Source organism: Pantherophis guttatus, chromosome 6 (genome assembly GCF_059756535.1).
Source record: "Pantherophis guttatus breed Tessera chromosome 6, ASM5975653v1, whole genome shotgun sequence".
NCBI lineage: Eukaryota > Metazoa > Chordata > Lepidosauria > Squamata > Colubridae > Pantherophis > Pantherophis guttatus.
In genome coordinates this window covers 58234837-58251725 of record NC_142068.1, presented here as the reverse complement: position 1 = coordinate 58251725, position 16889 = coordinate 58234837, and the positions used below count along the sequence as shown (strand labels likewise).

General features: G+C 37.1%; 1 protein-coding gene across 4 annotated transcripts in view; it reads left to right on the top strand.

Annotated features, from left to right (window-relative positions):
* Positions 1–16889, top strand: part of ATE1 (arginyltransferase 1) — a 64824-nt gene that overhangs the window by 14462 nt on the left and 33473 nt on the right. For 2 of the 4 annotated variants that reach the window (XM_034436363.3, XM_087872962.1), the window contains 2 exons: positions 1815–1943; positions 9152–9184. In XM_034436363.3, coding sequence (XP_034292254.1) covers positions 1815–1943; positions 9152–9184 — 162 coding nt within the window. The remainder of the gene's footprint in view (positions 1–1814; positions 1944–9151; positions 9185–16889) is intronic. The other 2 variants (XM_034436365.3, XM_087872963.1) reach the window with 1 other exon arrangement.

Below are 16889 nucleotides of genomic sequence, written 5' to 3'. Positions count from 1 at the left end.
TGCATTTTGTACCAGTTGCAGCTTCTAGGTATTATTCAAGGGCAGCCTTGTGTAGAATGCATTGGACTAGTCCATCTGAGGTGACTAAGATGTGAGTGATTATTAGGAGAGCCTTCTCATCTACTAAAGGGTGCAATTGGTACACACTTGATTTTTCTGGTTGCCTGCATTTGATTTTTCATTCAAATGCTATTTTGCTAGTTTTTCATGGGTGCTCTAAATGTTTCATAAAAGTCACAAATTAAGCCAGGCAAAGTTTAGTATCTATAGTTAATATTCAGTACCTGTTGTCCCTGAGTTATAACCATTCCTTTAGTGACTGTTCAAAATTAACAAGGGCACTGTAAAAGTGACTTATGACCATCGGTCCTTGCACTTATGCAGCATCTCCGTGGTCGCATGATCAAAATTTGGGTGTTGGCAATTGCAGTGATTTGCTTTACAAACATTACAAAAAGGGTTGTAAAATCAAGCATGACTCAATGAATAATCCCCTTGATTAGCAATGGAAATTCTGATATTATTGCCACAAATTGAGGACTACCTGTATTCATTCTTAAGAATCCTGCTGGTACTAAATGATGCTGGTTTGCCCATAATGCCATTTATTATTGTGTTTCTTTCGTTCTTTAACTGTTTCTTCTTCTTAGTAAAACTTTCAGTCTTTTTCCCCCCCTCACTTCTCAGTTTTCAGCCCATTTTCATCTCTCTTCTCTTCTCTCATGTGGCAGAATATGTAAATTCAGTACAGACAAAAAAAAACTTTTTAAAAAAGTGACCTAGTAAACATTTTATAGCGTGTGGAAATTATTTGGAAAATGTTAGTGCTTTTTAATGTTAGCTGAATTAAAACCCTTTTAAGGTAATGATTGGTATTGTGTTAATTGTGTGATAGGCGAGGGTCTGCTAGAATGACTGGTTATTAAAGATGTGTCACAGATTATGGATAACTCCTTTGGCATTAAGAGCATTCATTATCAGCTCTTATTTTGGCACATGAATGGAATAATGGCAGAGGTTCAGAAATTACTAGAAATTGGCTCTGATAATTAGAATTTGGACTGCTGCCCCAGTTACATTTCATACTTTTGCTTATAGTTTGTTCATACTGTACAGCTCTACAAATTAAGAAATAAGGATTATATCTTTTGTTCTGCTCAATTAAGATTGAAACATTCATTTTCTTTTGGAAAAAGAAAAAAATCTTTTTTGAGAAACTTTTTATGATAGCAGCTTTGATTGTTGGAAAATTTCAGATAACCTCAGTATATCAATAGTAACAGACTCCTTAAAGGGAGAATCAATTCATGGAGAAAGTACCCTTTGGTAGATGTTGTTCTGTGTATGAACAGAAGATTTTCCTTAGAACATATTTACCACTCATTGATGCAGGTAGAGAATACTGATCAGATTGAATTCAGATCACAACTTGAAAACGGAAGTATCAAAGTAAACTTCAAACACTAAAACTCTTGGCTTCCTCAGAAGTGTAGATTATTAAATGCCACAAAGTTTTACAGTTTCATCTATGTACAAATTGTATTTTATCATTTCTGTGTAGTATTTATTTACATTTACACAGATATTTGTATGCTGCCTGTTCTGTGGAGACTCAGCATAGACTATTAACATGGTAGAAACAAGTTAGCATGTAAAATGGTGGGGTGGTTTTTTGTGTGTGGTTGATATGGGTTCCTTGTGTGTCTTCTTGGCAGAGGCTTTGAAATGGATCTGAGGAGATGATAGCCTGGCCTACCCTTCAGGAGTATTAGGACAAATTTAAATAAAATATTGTATTTTCCCTTGCTCTGAAGGTGAGGTTAGTACCAGTTTCTTTTGAGGACCCACAGTTCAGTTCATCTTTTACTCAGTCTGCCACTTTATTTGCCAAGTATCAGATGACGATACACAAGGACACTCCTCTTGAATGTGACGAGGACCAGGTACAGTTTATTGCATGTATTTTTTTTGTCCATATTATTGTTATAAATAAACATGAATGGACTTATTTCCAGTCATTCAGATCGATCTAATCTTTCAAAGCAATATTTTTCCCAATCTTGTTTAAACTAAAAACAGGAGCCCAAATAAATCCTGATAAAAGAAAGAGTCCATAGAGCTTCCAAGAGTCAGTCCATCAGTCCCACCTTGTTGGAGCTAATCAGAAATACTTTGGTTAACACCTGGATGGAAGATTGACAGGGAAACCCAGGATTCTAAGTTAGAAAAATAACTCAGAAGGGAACAGTGTCACAGTATTTTCCTTACTGTTACTAATAAAATTTATGGTTGTCTCCATGAAATCATTAGAAGCTGAATTTAAGTGTTCTTTACCTAAAATAATATATGACAACATCTGAATTATTTTTAGCAAAAACATTAATACATGTCATACATCAACAACTGTAAATGTTCAAATCAGTTAAATTAGATATATGCACCCCTGAATCTGCATGCACATGAACTAAAGAAGGAAATAAAACAAATATTCAGATTGCAGCTGGGGTAGATCTATTCAAGAGATTACTTGTGGTCCCATGGAATTAATAGAAATTATTTCTGAATAGTCATAAAGATGATTGAGGAAAATTGTACTGGCCCAGATGGTTAAAGCAAGCAGGTAACTCTGAATAACAATTCTAATTGCAAGAAGTAGAATGGTGATTCCTATACTCTGTGGTTAGATTCAAATTAAATGAGATGCTCTAAGATTTCAATAAAATTTATGCAATTTAAGTTAAGCTAATTTTATATTTCAATGGAATTTAAATGTAACTATATCACTTTTTTAGTAAACTGGAATCTGGAAAAGTAAGTTGCAAGGACATGATAATCCTATGTGGATTTTACGTGTAGCTGAAACAATAAATTATTAAGAAACTTCTACCATGGGTGATAAATAGACCAAAATTGTTCCATATAGGATGTCCTTGGTTAATGACCAAAATTGGGTTTGGAATTGCTGTCACTAAGTGATGTGGTAGAGCATGACACCACATGACTGTGCTGTTTAGCAGTGGAAATTCTGGCACTCCTGGTTGCTGTTAAGCAAATCATTGTGAGTCATTAAGTGAGGACATCATATGGTCATCATTTGTGATCTCTTGTCAGCTTCCTCATTGATTTTGCTTGTCGGAAGCCAGCAAAGAAGATTGCAGATGGCAATCACATGTTGCAGAAGCCAGAACTCAGAGGACCCGTTGTGTAAATACCACTTGTTCAGCACCTTGCAAGTTTGATTGCTGAACAAGTATTGAGCAAAGACCACCTGTAATGCACTTATTTTAAGAACTGACAGCTGAAGACCGGTTAGATTGTTTTTCATAGCTGTTTCATATCATTATTAGAAATTAATTGAATTAATAGGAACAACTCCATCCAGTCACCCCTACTCAACCCCAAATAGAGACTATAGGGTTGTAAAGAGGGAGGTAATTGAATTAATAGGAACATTTATAAAGTACACATGAACAGCTACAGTACATCAGAATTTTGAAATAGTTCTACTGTTACGTATCCAAATACCTTCCCTGTTTTCTTAGGCAACCCATGCCTGTTTTAGCTACCCGCATGTTGTCCCTAGTCTTTCTGTTCATTGATCTTGGAATTCATGTACTAAGTGAGTATCAGCAAAAACCTTTATACTGTCCAGGCTCCTTGATCAGATCTATTCTGCAAATAACACAGAGTTTCTCCCAGGTAAACTTCTAGTCTTTATTATAGTATTTTAATGGAATGGAATTTCCTCTGAGATGGTACTGCAAGCAATCCAGGGTTACTGCACAGTGCTTGGTGTTTTTTACAATTATTTACTATTCATGTTTGAAAGGATTGTACTGAATGCTATACATTTTACCAAAGGTAGGTGTATTGTTCTGTGGTTTACTACTTTACTATTCTGAATGGTTCATTAACACCATAGAGATCCTTGGTAGTATTCAAAGAACATTAAGGTCGCACTGCTAAGTGCATCATCTCTGTTGGACCTCTAGATGATGATAATTTACCATAGGCTTCCAAAAGGAAAATGCGTTTAAGGTATTTTGGGGCAAACATTGAAGATTTCCGGTATCTGAAATGAGCCTACCTTTCCTTCTCCGACAAGGGCGCCCACGGCAGTCATACTGGAGTATCGACACGTTCGCTATCCAATAGCTTTCTCCCCGCCCTTTTACTTTTTCAATGAAAATATGATCAAGGAATTAACATTAAAGGAGTTGGGCAGATAGAAAATTTGAATTCTTACAAGTTTGGATTAATATTGTGTACCTTCCTTGCCACCTTTGTTAATTTTAATATTTATGATCTTAACTGTTTCATGTTTTATCTTGCTATTTTTATTATGTTGTAAACTGCCTAGGGCCTAGGCCCGTGATGGTGAACCTATGGCACGTGTGAGCTCAGCTCCGGCCAGCTGATTTTCGGGCCTTCTGGGCCTACCGGAAGCCAAAAAACATGCTGTTTCCGGCCTCCGGAGGGCCTCCGGGGAGCTGGGGAAGGACGTTTTCACCCTCCCCAGGCTCCTAGAAAGGCTCTGAAGCCTGGGGAGAGCAAAAAACGGGCCTACTGGGCCCACTGTGCCATCGCGTGCCAAAAGCGGGGGGAGCAGGGAGGGGGTCATGTGTGCATGCATGAGGGGCGGGGGGTGTAGAATTATGGGTGCGGGCACACATGTGCGTAACCCCCCTGCACATACCTCGCTTTTGGCATGTGATGGCAAAAAGGTTAGCCATCACTGGCCTAGGCAATAAGGGTGTCATATAAATTTAATAAAGATATTCCCCTGCAGCTAGACAGGGGAAGTAAGTATGACCTTAATTTTAAATGTTTGTTTCATTCTGGCAAGTCAACTGAAAGTTCTGACACCACCAACCACGTTCGTTCTCAGAAAGCCCGAATGCCTATTAAAGAATACTCTACAATTTGCTACGACTGTTTGTAATTCCATCTTCAGACAAAACTTTAGCTGGTGCATATAAACAGAATATATTTAGTATCCATATTGCTATGTTGTAGTGCTGTTTCTTAATGAGATTTTTAATATGGGATGAAAATTGGGTTCCTGCTTGAGCTAATTATGTGTGCTGAAAACTTGTATCTGATTACAGTTTTTTTTTAACCTTAAAATAAATTTCTGTCTTCTTTAACTGCATTTGATAATGTAGTGTTACTATTTTGGGCCTACCATGCACAGCTCCTATAATGGGGCTGGTTATTAAGACCCTTTATGGTGTTCCAGGTCTTCTGAAGAAACAGTTTACATCTGCAAAGTAACCAAAGCAAACCAAATGGCAATTGCACCAGTTAGAAAACATTTCCATACATGATCATAAGTTGGTGGGTAGTTCTCTTAAATAGCTACAGCAAACTATTTTATTGCAATACTTACTTAATGGAGCAAACATTTTCACCATTACTTTTGGTATATTTCATAATGACAAGTTTATAGGAAAAAAAAATACTACGTAGCTCAGTTTCCACTGCAAAACTGGACAAGCTCCTTACCTTGAGCTTAGTCAAATATTTGTTTTGGAAGGAAATTTATTTAAAGACCTGAAAAATATTCTCTGCCGAAAATGCTGCACCAGTGTGACTGAACTGGTTATGAATAGTCTTTTCCTTTCTTCATTACTCTACCCCCACCCCCAACATACAGTTGAGTGTTTAAAAAGGGAAATGGAACGTAAAGGAAAAGAAAGTAGTTGGGAATAAGAACAGATTTTTTTTCCCCTTCCCCCTTAGAGCATAAATATCTGAAACAAATCTGCAGTTTAAAACATGCTTTGTGAACTATTAGCAATTGGTCCAGATATTTATTTACTATGCTTTGATTCTGCTAGATTCATTGCAGGTTAATGAAGGTATATAAGATATAATGATATCACAAAACTAATTAATAGTTACTTAGATAAGTAGTTGTAGTTAAGGAATCTCTCTTTAGGAGACAGATCTAATCATAGTATTAAATCATTTGTGTGCTCTCAAGAACCACAGAACAGTGATTGGCTGTTATAGCTTTCATATAGTTATCTTAATAATAAATAGTGAAAATACTCTTAAAGGAAAGAATATAGTGTATCATCTTGAATATGAACAAATATTTAGGTAATGTCGTAATATTTCTTGACCAATAGAAATCTAGAATTAAAATTTTGGAAGGTCCTACAGTGTGAAAAATATTTCTAATGGAAAAAAATGGTATTTAATTACACTCTATTTACCAATTGATCTTATGTATAATTAAGGAATTAGCAAGTTTACATAAAAGCCAAACAGGCAGTTCCTATTACAAAAGACTGTTTCTCAGATCTGAATGGATTTTCAGCAAGCTACTTAACTACTTTCAAATTCAGGAGTATAATTAGAATAATGAAACCAACAATTTTCTCCTAAGGTTTATAAACAGCTTCAATTTATTCAGTCTTTGGAACAGCTTGGTTGTGAATAAGTGAATGCTACATTGTTTCATTGTCTTCAGGACTGATTTAAGTTTATAGAAGTTTTTCCTTTAATTGCTAAATAGATTGTAAATATTTACTGTTCTTTTGTGGATTAATTATACTTTCTTTGGGTTGAATTAAAAATAAAAAATGGCATCAGAAAAAAAAAATACAGGTAGTCCTCGACTTAATGACCACAATTGAGACCAAGATTTCTGTTATTAAATGAGACATGAATTAAGTGAGTTTTGTCCTGTTTTTATGACCTCAGTTCTTTTTTTTCTTGCCTCAATTGTTAAGTGAACCACTGCAGTTGATAAGTTAATAACCCGGTTCTTAAGTGAATCTGGCTTCCCCATTGACTTTGCTTGGCAGAAAGTTGGGAAAGGTGATCACATGACCCCGAGATATAGCAACAGTCATAAGTATGAACCAGTTCCCAAGCATCTGAATTTTGATCACATGATCATGGGATGCTACAAAGGTTGTAACTGTGAAAAATGGTCCTAAGTCACTTTTTCAGTGGTGTTGTAACTTTGAACAGTCACTAAATGAACTGTTGTAAATCGGGGACTACCTGTACTGTTCATGGGAGAATTTGATTCTTTAAAATCTGTCTTGCAGTGCAATAAAGAATGATGGATGCCATGCACTTGTGTTAGTTCCAACTGATTTCATGGCAATTGGGATTCTTTCAGAAAAAGTGGAGTGACACCGGTACTTTTAGCCATGTTTGTATCTGTCTTTTAGTATATCTTTGGGGGGGGGAGTATTTACCTGCATAGTTAGGCTTCCTTTGATTCCCCCCCCCATTTCTTTTGTCTGTTTTGTATCATGACTTTGATAGCTAGTCTTCTTTTGCTTACCTAGTTACAATTTCTGTAGTATGAACAGTTGTGTACCTTGGCTTCATATGATTTCTGCCTTCTGCTCACAGTACTGCCATAAATAAAAGTGAATAAACAAATGGATTTTCCAGATTTTTTAAAAAACCTTTTCTATAAAGACACATCACCATCAATTTATCCGACAATGCGACATTTGAATTGGACATTATTTTGTTATAACAATATATATATACATGCATACAACTATATACGCACACATGCAATGTGACATTTGAATTGGACATTATTTTGTTATAACAATATATACACTCACATACAAACAGAAAAATTTTAGGTTATTATATGCTATATCCTAATCTTCATGAATGCACATGGCTGCTATAAGAATATTTTGCTGAAGTAGCTTTCCTGAACATATCTGTAACTTTGTTTTCTTTGTGTTCTTATAAATTCTTCAGAACTATTTCTGTACTCAAGTTAAATTTGAAACTTCATCTTTTTTAAAAAAAAATATGTTTCTGAGTGGATTATATTGCTTCTGTCTTACATTGCTTCTGTGTAGAGAGCCACTTTGGCCTAGTGATTAAGGCACCAGGTTTGAAAGCAGGAGACTCAGTTCAAGTTCCCCCTTAGCCATGAAAGCCATCTGGGAGATTTTGGGCCAGTCACTTTCTTTCAGCCCAACCCACCTCACAGGACTGTTGTTGTGGGGGAAATGGGAGGAGGAAGGTATGTTAGACATGTTCACCACCTTATTTGTAAAAGTAATAAAAGTGGGATACAAATAAATAAAAAACAAAGAAAGCAGGATAAATAAGCTATTGAGATCAAGGCAAGAACATTTTAATTAGTAGAGATACCATAGTTATTTAACAACTGTCCACATTTACGGTGGACTTTTAAAGTGCTACTTACTGATATGTTCCATCTCAAAGCTACAACTGCCTAAATATCTTATCTTGACAATAGCCCTTATAGATTTTATATGGTCCTAGTTTGTCCATCTGATTGCCCTACAGCAGGGGTGTCAAAGTCGATTTCATTGAGGTCCGCATCAAGGTTGTGTTTGACCTTGGGGGAGCTAGGTTGGGTGTGGCTAGCTCAATGTCACTTGTGTAGGGGGTGCCTGTGGTGGCCCGAGTGCTCTTCCAGAGAAAACGGGCTCCAGAGCTCTGTTTTCGGCTGCGACAACCTCCTGAAATCTTCTGCCAGCAAAAACAGAGGTCAGGAGAGCCATCTGCGGCCCTCCTAAGCTCCATTTTCACTGGCAGAGGCATTGCGGGCCAGTCCTTTGCTGTTTCAAGGGTGGCCCCATGGGCCAGATCTAAGCACCCCGAGGGCTGAATCCGGCCCCCGGGTCTTGAGTTTGACACCCCTGCGCTACAGTTTTAAATTTGTAATATTAGTATCTTAAAATCTTCTATCCACTGTATGAAATAAAAGCCAGTTGAATGCTTTTAGATGCATTTGTTAAAGTAAAAAAATAAAACATAATCTAGTTCATTATACATGAATCACACAGGCAGGCAACATAGTAACAGTTATAGATTTTCAAGAGCTAAATTTACAAAAATATTTATTTATATATCTGCCTATCTCAACAAGTAACTCTTCCTATTAATATTAAGACATGAACTGTCTCTATTATTGCTATTCTCTGTATTGAAATAAATTGTTGATTTATTCCATCAATTCACACTGTTACTAATAGAAAAGCACTAAGCATTAAGATACTCTTCAATAATATTGTATAATAATGCATTGCGAATAATATTAACTTATTTTACTCTATTTGTGTGTTTCATTGTCTCATGTTGATCTGACACTGGTGATCTGAACTTCTGATAAATACATCAAATACAGTTTACGCGGTTTCTCTGTGATTCACCACTTGAGGTATGAAATTACTTTTAACACTACATCTTTGTATTATTTAAATACAACATATAGTTTCTTTTCAGTATCTAAAGTTTGCTACTATATTTATAATAGAGAAAATGAAATATTCTCAGTTCCACTAATTTAGCATTGAATTAATTTTGTTATTGTTGATTTAATTCTTTGAGTTTCACTAGAAAAGGATTGATGAGTTTTATATTTTTGTTTATTTTATGAATACATTACTTAAAATTGAAGTGCACATTCTTTAGCTTGATATTTCTGTCTATCTGTAGACAGTTGATGAGCTTTTTGGTACTTAATAGATCTTCATATACGAAAATCTATTAAGCAGCATGTTTTAACTAAAATATTTATATTTATTTATATAATTTATATGTCATCCATCTTAGTGCCAAACAACTCTGGGCAGCTTACAAATACAGGCTAGTGATATGTTAATCTCACTTCAAAGTTAAGCAACATTTGGGGTTTTTTGTACAATATGTGATATACGTGATTACTAGGAACTGTAAACAGAATTCTATGGCATGTGCAAGTGAGGGAATGTCAAAATGAATATTCCATTGGTGCAATATGAATTTTGCCCCTTTTGCATTTATATCATGAAATCACAAACACATACATAAAAAGTGAAGCTTGTACTGTGATATTGTCAGACTGTGCAGATTCCTCTGATTGGGGAATCTGATCAATGCATTTTCAATAAATTGTATCTACTTGAAAATACTATTCAATATAATCATAAAATAATAATATGACTTCATGCAGCAGCATGACAAAGTAACAACGGTATATTGGAAGATCTGCAAGAAATACAATTTGCCTGTAGCAAGAATTGATGGGACCACAAAACAAGCCAAAGTACCGTATCTTTCAGAGTATAAGATGCACTTCCCCCCCACCAAAAGAGGGTGAAAATTTGGGTGCATCTTATACACCGAATGTATACCCGCCCATGCACCGGCCGCCACCCTTCAGCCATTTTCGGCCTCTGCGCGTTGTTTTTTAGATCTGTTCCAGGCTGCAGGGATTGCCACAGACCATCGCTGCCTCTGTGCCTCACATTTTCAACATCAGAACGCCTGGTTTTTGGCCTCTGTGTATCCCATTTTCGGGCAATTGCAGACAGCAGGGATCAGCGGCGATCTCTGCTGCCTGGAACTGCCTGAAAATGTGATGCGCAGAGGCCAAAAATGGGTGTTCAGAGGCCAAAAACGCAATGCACAGAGGCAGTGATTGGCTATGTGCTCTGGCAAGCCTTGAACAGGTCTGAAACGGAGCGTTCGGAGCAGGGGTGAAATATTCCTGGTTCGGACCGGATCGCCCTATCCCATAGCGATGGTAGCGGGTGGTTCGGAGAACCGGTAGCAAAAATCCCTGTGCCCTCCCCCCCCCATGCCCAGCTGAGCCGCACTATCATCAGAGGCTTTTTTTTTTTTTACTTTTAAAAGCATTTTTTCTACAACCTCTTACGATGAAAAAATGCTTTTAAAAGTGAAAAAAAAAGCCTCTGATGATCACGCGGCTCAGCTGGGATTGTCAGAGGCTTTTCAAAGCATTTTTTTCTGCAACCTCTTGGCTGAAGAGGTGGTTAAAAAAATGCTTTGAAAGGTCTCTGACGATCCCAGCTGAGTTGCCTCATCGTCAGAGAGGCTTTTCAAAGCATTTTTTAAAAAGTGTCTCTGACGATCTCACCTGAGTTGCCTGATCGGCAGAGGCTTTTCAAAGCATTAGAAAAAAATGCTTTAAAAAGTTTTTTAAAAGAAAGTTGGCCATGCCCACCCAGTCACATTACCCCCTCCAAACCACGCCAACAGAACCGGTAGTAGAAAATTTTACATTTCACCCCTGGTTCGGAGATTGAACACACAAGGCACAGAGGCCAAAAACACGAGGCACGGAAGCAGCGATGGTCTGTGGCAATTCCTGCAGCCTGGAACAGCTGATTGGGGGAATTCCAGGAAGCTGATCCACCCGTCAATCAACTGCTTGTGTTGAATCAGGCTGCAATAATGTGCAGCCTGATTCAGGCTGATCTGGCAGCTGACCTGGCTGTTCACTATTTGCTGCAAGGACGTGTCAGAGTTTGCAGCAGCAATCATATCCAGAAAGCACATGCAAGTAACTAATTCATCAGGATTCAATAACTTTTCTTTATATATAATATAACCCATGAAGTAAATATACAATACCAAAAGCAGGTTTTCCAATGTGGTAATAAATACAAGCAAAACACAAGCAGAGGAGAGGAGTTTTAGTTTTAGTTTCAGAGCTCAGCACAATATGCAGCTTTAGTATAAAATAGATGAACAGTCTCCTTGTTGCTCACACAGCAAATACTGTTTCCAAATAGCCCTCATTGGCTGACTTAGTTGCTACACCTATTCATTGACTGACCTTGGTTACCATGTCTTCCAAGTCATGAACTCTCTCACACACTGACAAGACACTAGCCAGATGAATACCGTAGGCAGAGGCAGAATCTTTTTTTTCTTATTTTCCTTCCCAAAAATTAAGGTTATACTCCGAAAAATACGCTAATACAAATGTAGAAAGTGCTCTGGGACTTTAGAATTCAAACAGATAAGCCTAGATATTGGACATTGCAATAGTTGGAGACTGTAGAAGAGAAGAGAAAGAACTGGAGAAAATCACAAAATACGAAGATCTACAAATTTAAGTAGAATGACAGTGGCAAAATAAAGCAAAAAGAGTAGGCACCATGGATGCAATCCAAAACATAAGGAGCATCATTGGCATTGACAAAATCACCATCAGTTAATTGGAAAAAAAGAGCTTTATTTGGAACAGCTTACATCCTGGGACAATACTTTTACACCCTCAAACCACAACATCTACCTATCCCAGGTCTTTGACACACACACACACACACACACACACACACACACACACACACACAGTATTTGGCTTCCTGTTCAAGTTTAGTCTCTCTGATCTCTACAGTTAACCCTAACATGGGTTCAATTGATGGCTGATCTTTTGCTGATCTTTTCTTAGCTACCTAATATTCCTATACAACCATAAGTGGCTAATTTAAAGTTTGGGAATAAATTGAGCTTCTTAAAGCCTCAAGATCTTTACTTATTTTTTCAGATAAAACTGAATAGGTTATATTGGTTAATGACCACAAATGAATTGAGCTGAGTAGCAATTTAATCCATCCCAGGATTCATTGCTATGGAATAAATGGTACAGATGGCTATATGTGATAAATGATAGTGGAATGAATTTACAAGGCAAAGCAAAATGAGAATTCTTAGGGCTGTGGTGAGATTTCTTGTGGACACACACACACACACACTCACACACTTGTATTAATTGGAAAAGTAGCTTATATTTATAAAAAAGGAACACTTAGGGGTTTCATTGTATCTACATATTACAGTGATTTAGCTCTCAACTGTTTATAAGAATATAAACATATATTCAGATGGCACAGTCTTTGTATTACTTTATTGGGAATAATCTTTGGGGGCAGAAATGGAATGTAATTTTGCAGATGACCTTCAGGATCTGTCTTTGAAGTCTTTGGAACCATAGTTGCCTGCCATGTTTTGGTAGAAATTCAAAAACATGTACAGAGGTATTTATGGAAAGAGGGGTTCAATATTCTGTTTGCATCTATGTAATCAAAGCTCTACCCATTTTATACATGTATCAAGAAATATGCAAAAAAGAGGAAATGGAGGAAATGCAGAGTCACAGCTGCCATTTTGACTTTCTCAATCCCCCTATGCCTGTCTCTGCCAAAATTTTATTTATTTATTTCCATTTGAATGCTTCTGATTCCAACCAACTCTGGGCAGTTCACAACAATAAACACATAAAAAAGAATATAGAATATTAGCCAAAAAAAAGTGTAAAAATTACACAAAATAATAGCAATCCAGCAACTAAGTAAAACATACCTAAAACATCACAATGTCTGATCCAGCCTAGCTCAATGACTGGATAAACAGCTAGATTAGTAAGGCTTTCCAGAATATCATTACAATGGGAGTTGAGAAGATATTGGGGGACCTCCTTCCAGAGGGTCACATCATAAAAAAAAAAAAGATTTCCCCAAATCCTTAAAATCTTGGGTTAGCCATTCTTCATTATCACTCTACCAACTGCAGTATCTGAACAGCCAAAAATACTAAAGTGCAATTCTCTAGGCATTAAAAGGCTGTCTGGATCTGCTTCGGGGGCAAGTTGTGGACTCTGTTTAAAAAGCATTGTAACTGTTTTTACAATGTTGTGACCAAAATACTTGGAGGCATATACACAGCAAAGAATAAAGAATAAAGAATAAATAAGGAATACATTTTGTTCTGTTTTGCAAAAGATAAATCTGAAATTCACAAAGCCTAAAAGAATCTTATGCTTGAGCACTTTTCTTTTTTTTAAAACACAAATATATAAATCAAAGAAAGCTAACAGTTTCAACATTGTTTTTTGCTTCTTAAAAACAGAGAGCCCAGCCTGGAGAGTTAAAGCTAGTTTAAGGTCAAGGTTCCTGATGACTTAATATCTAGCGGTTAAAATAACTTTTTTTCAGACCTTAAAGAGTTAACTACCACATGAGTATAATGAAATTGTCAAGTTACAGTAATTGCACCAGTAATTTGAGATTTTGCATTTTGAATGAAGCCATGTGTGAAGAGTTTGTTGTTTTCCTTTGCTGGATCTACCCTTACCTTTTTTTTTTTTTTTACATTTCTCCAAGCTATGAGCTAGTCAGAATCATTAGACTTAATAGGAAAAAAGTTTTTATCACTCATCAAGTAAAACAGCAGATCCCCATTATTTTTCTTCTTTTGTATAGCTATATGCTTGCTTATTTATACTTCGCTCTATGTGTGTTTTTAACTTATGAATCTTGAATTAAATTTTGTGTGGCACTGCTTGCATATGTTTCTGATTAGATGACTAAATAAAAAAGGGTTGCATATTCAAGGCCATAAAACCTTTTGAACAAACTACATATGCCAGTTAAAAAGAGTACATCTCCCTCTTTTTCAGTATAATACATGTACACATATTCCCAAAAATAAAAGCAGATTTGAAGACTTTGGGAGGTACAGCGTCAAAATATTAATTTGAGCCTCTTTTATATACATCCTATTTTCTTACTGCATTCCCTGTTAGGATTATTGTTTTTAGTTGTCAGTAACCCAGAAGACTTTGGGACATTGTGGGGAAATCCAAAATAAAAATAATCATTGGAATTATATTTCAACAGATAAGTTTTCTTACCTTTAATGAAATATATTGACTTGTGATCATTTTACATTATGACATTCAGGGTAGTGTCACATACTGTAGCATTGTTTGTCATGTACAATTGTACCAATTATGTGTTTATGGGACAGGAAAAGTCCAAAGTGTTAATTAACTGAAGGGTATTTTTACTGTCCTCCTTTCTTCAATTTAATTGAAAGCTGGTGAAAAATTGTTTTAAACAAATGCATATTACCTTCTTAACAATTATCAAGTGACCAATTTAATGCTATGTATTGTAGCCTTGGAAGTAAGCTCTTCAGCATTTCTTAGAGCTTGCATCCAAGATTTAGTTAAGACAGGCTAGAGTTTCACCGTCTGATAGAGATGTAAGCAGACTTTAATAGGAGACCAAAGGACGATAATATCAAAAGAAAGACAGAAGCCTTCTAAGATTAGTGGAGGAAAGGAAAGTGTTGGGAGGATTGAGGACAGTGGCTTGGTAAGATATGTTTATATCAGTGACTAAGTATGGAAGAAAGGGGCTGAGATGATTGTATATACTGTGCTGAATCAGTTGACAGTTGCTGAAGGAAGGGGAAAAAGCTACTTGGTTGTGGGTAAGCTGTTGGAATATATTGCACTGGAAACACATAACAGCTTTGCTCTACATGCCCTGTCCAGATTTTATTTTATATGAAACCTCAAATCAGAATGTTCCAAGTTTTAGTTTCCACCAAATTGGCAGACTGAATGGTTGCTCTAGGTTCTGAAACAAACAATTTTCACAAGTCTTAAAAGTTATAGAAAGGCAGATTTCAGTTGAATGTTAAAGGAAACTTTTTAATGTTAAAAACAGTTGGACAACAGAACCAATTCCCAAGAAAAAGTGGTGAGCTCACCAATAGTTGGATACATTCAAATAAATACTGACCACCCATTTGTTGGACATTCCTTAATTTGGACCATTTTGTTAAGTATGGAGTTAGATTCCATGAGTTGGATTCAATAGCCTAACTGCCTTTAGTAACTCGGTTGGATTACTGCAATGCCCTCTACATGGGGCTGCCCTTGGGGTGCACCCGGAGGCTCCAGCTGGTCCAGAATGCGGCCGTGCGGGTTGTTACGGGAGCTTCCCGCTACTCCCGTGTAACACCTCTCCTGCGCGAGCTGCACTGGCTGCCAGTGGCCCTCTGGATCCGCTTCAAGGTGCTGGTACTTACCTATAAAGCCCTTCATGGCATGGGCCCAGGATACTTGCAGGACCACCTCCTACCGGCCTCCCACCGCCCAGTGCGCTCACATAGGACTGCCATCCTCTGGGTGCCGTCGGCCAGACAATGTCAACCGTCGGCCCCCAGGATGAGGGCGTTCTCTGTGGCCACACCGACCCTCTGGAATGGGTTACCCACCGGACTCCGGATGGCCCCTGACCTCCGCGCTTTCCGCGCTGAGCTGAAGACATGGCTTTTTCAGCGAATTCCCTGATCTGCCGCGGGGTTTTTAATTGTCTGGGGATTTTAAATTGACTAATTTTAGTATTTGGATTGTTGTGTTGTTTTTATTTTGTGAGCTGCCCCAGTCCTACAGGAGAAGGGCAGCATATAAATTTGAAAAATAAATAAATAAATAACTTAATCAGATATAATTCAAATTATAAAGATATTGCCTGATTTAATAAGTAAGGAATTTTTGGGTAGAATAGTATCTTAAGTGTAATTGGATTTTTAAAAGAATGGCTTGCTGATGATTCTTAAAGGCTCTCTAAAGACAGTGACTCTCTGCAATAAGTAATAGTGGAGGGATAGAGGACTTCAAAGGGGAACTTGAGTTTTTTTATTCTCATTGTGTCTTAGTTGGAGGTCTGCAAGAAGCAAGAATCTGGAGAAAAGGATTTCATATGTTTGTGCCTAAAAATCCCCAGGGGAACTGGAACTAGTACAGTTGTCAGGGTTCATTTAGTCATGTGAGGGATCATTTATTTCTTTTATGTGCTGTTGGCTCAGTCGTGGCTGTTTTTTTTTTAATCTGTTCCAATTCTGCAATTCTTACCTCTTTGTTTCCTCAGACTACTTACAGATTTCTGAGTGTTAGCTTTGGGGCAGATCTCAACCTTATGGAACTTGTTACAACCAAATTCTCTCCAATCCTTATTTTGTTACCTTTTATTTTTAAAAAAGCATCATTTTTCTACTCTAGTAATGGGCACTATATCTAGCACTGTATAATCCAAGACAATTTAGATCTGGTAACCCTGGTTAAAATTGGAGCCGTCTACTTAAAAGTTTATTCTGATGGAAGAGAGATATGTTATTCTGATACACCCAGATTCTAGGTAAAGGGGCATCTCTTCATATGACAACAGTGGTAGTAGGATAACTGTCTAAGTGAAGAAGAGCCACATTCAGATACCCCAGACTAGAGGGCGGTGAGTGTGATTCCCAGGAGTTGGCTGATGGCTTAGTGTAGGCATCCC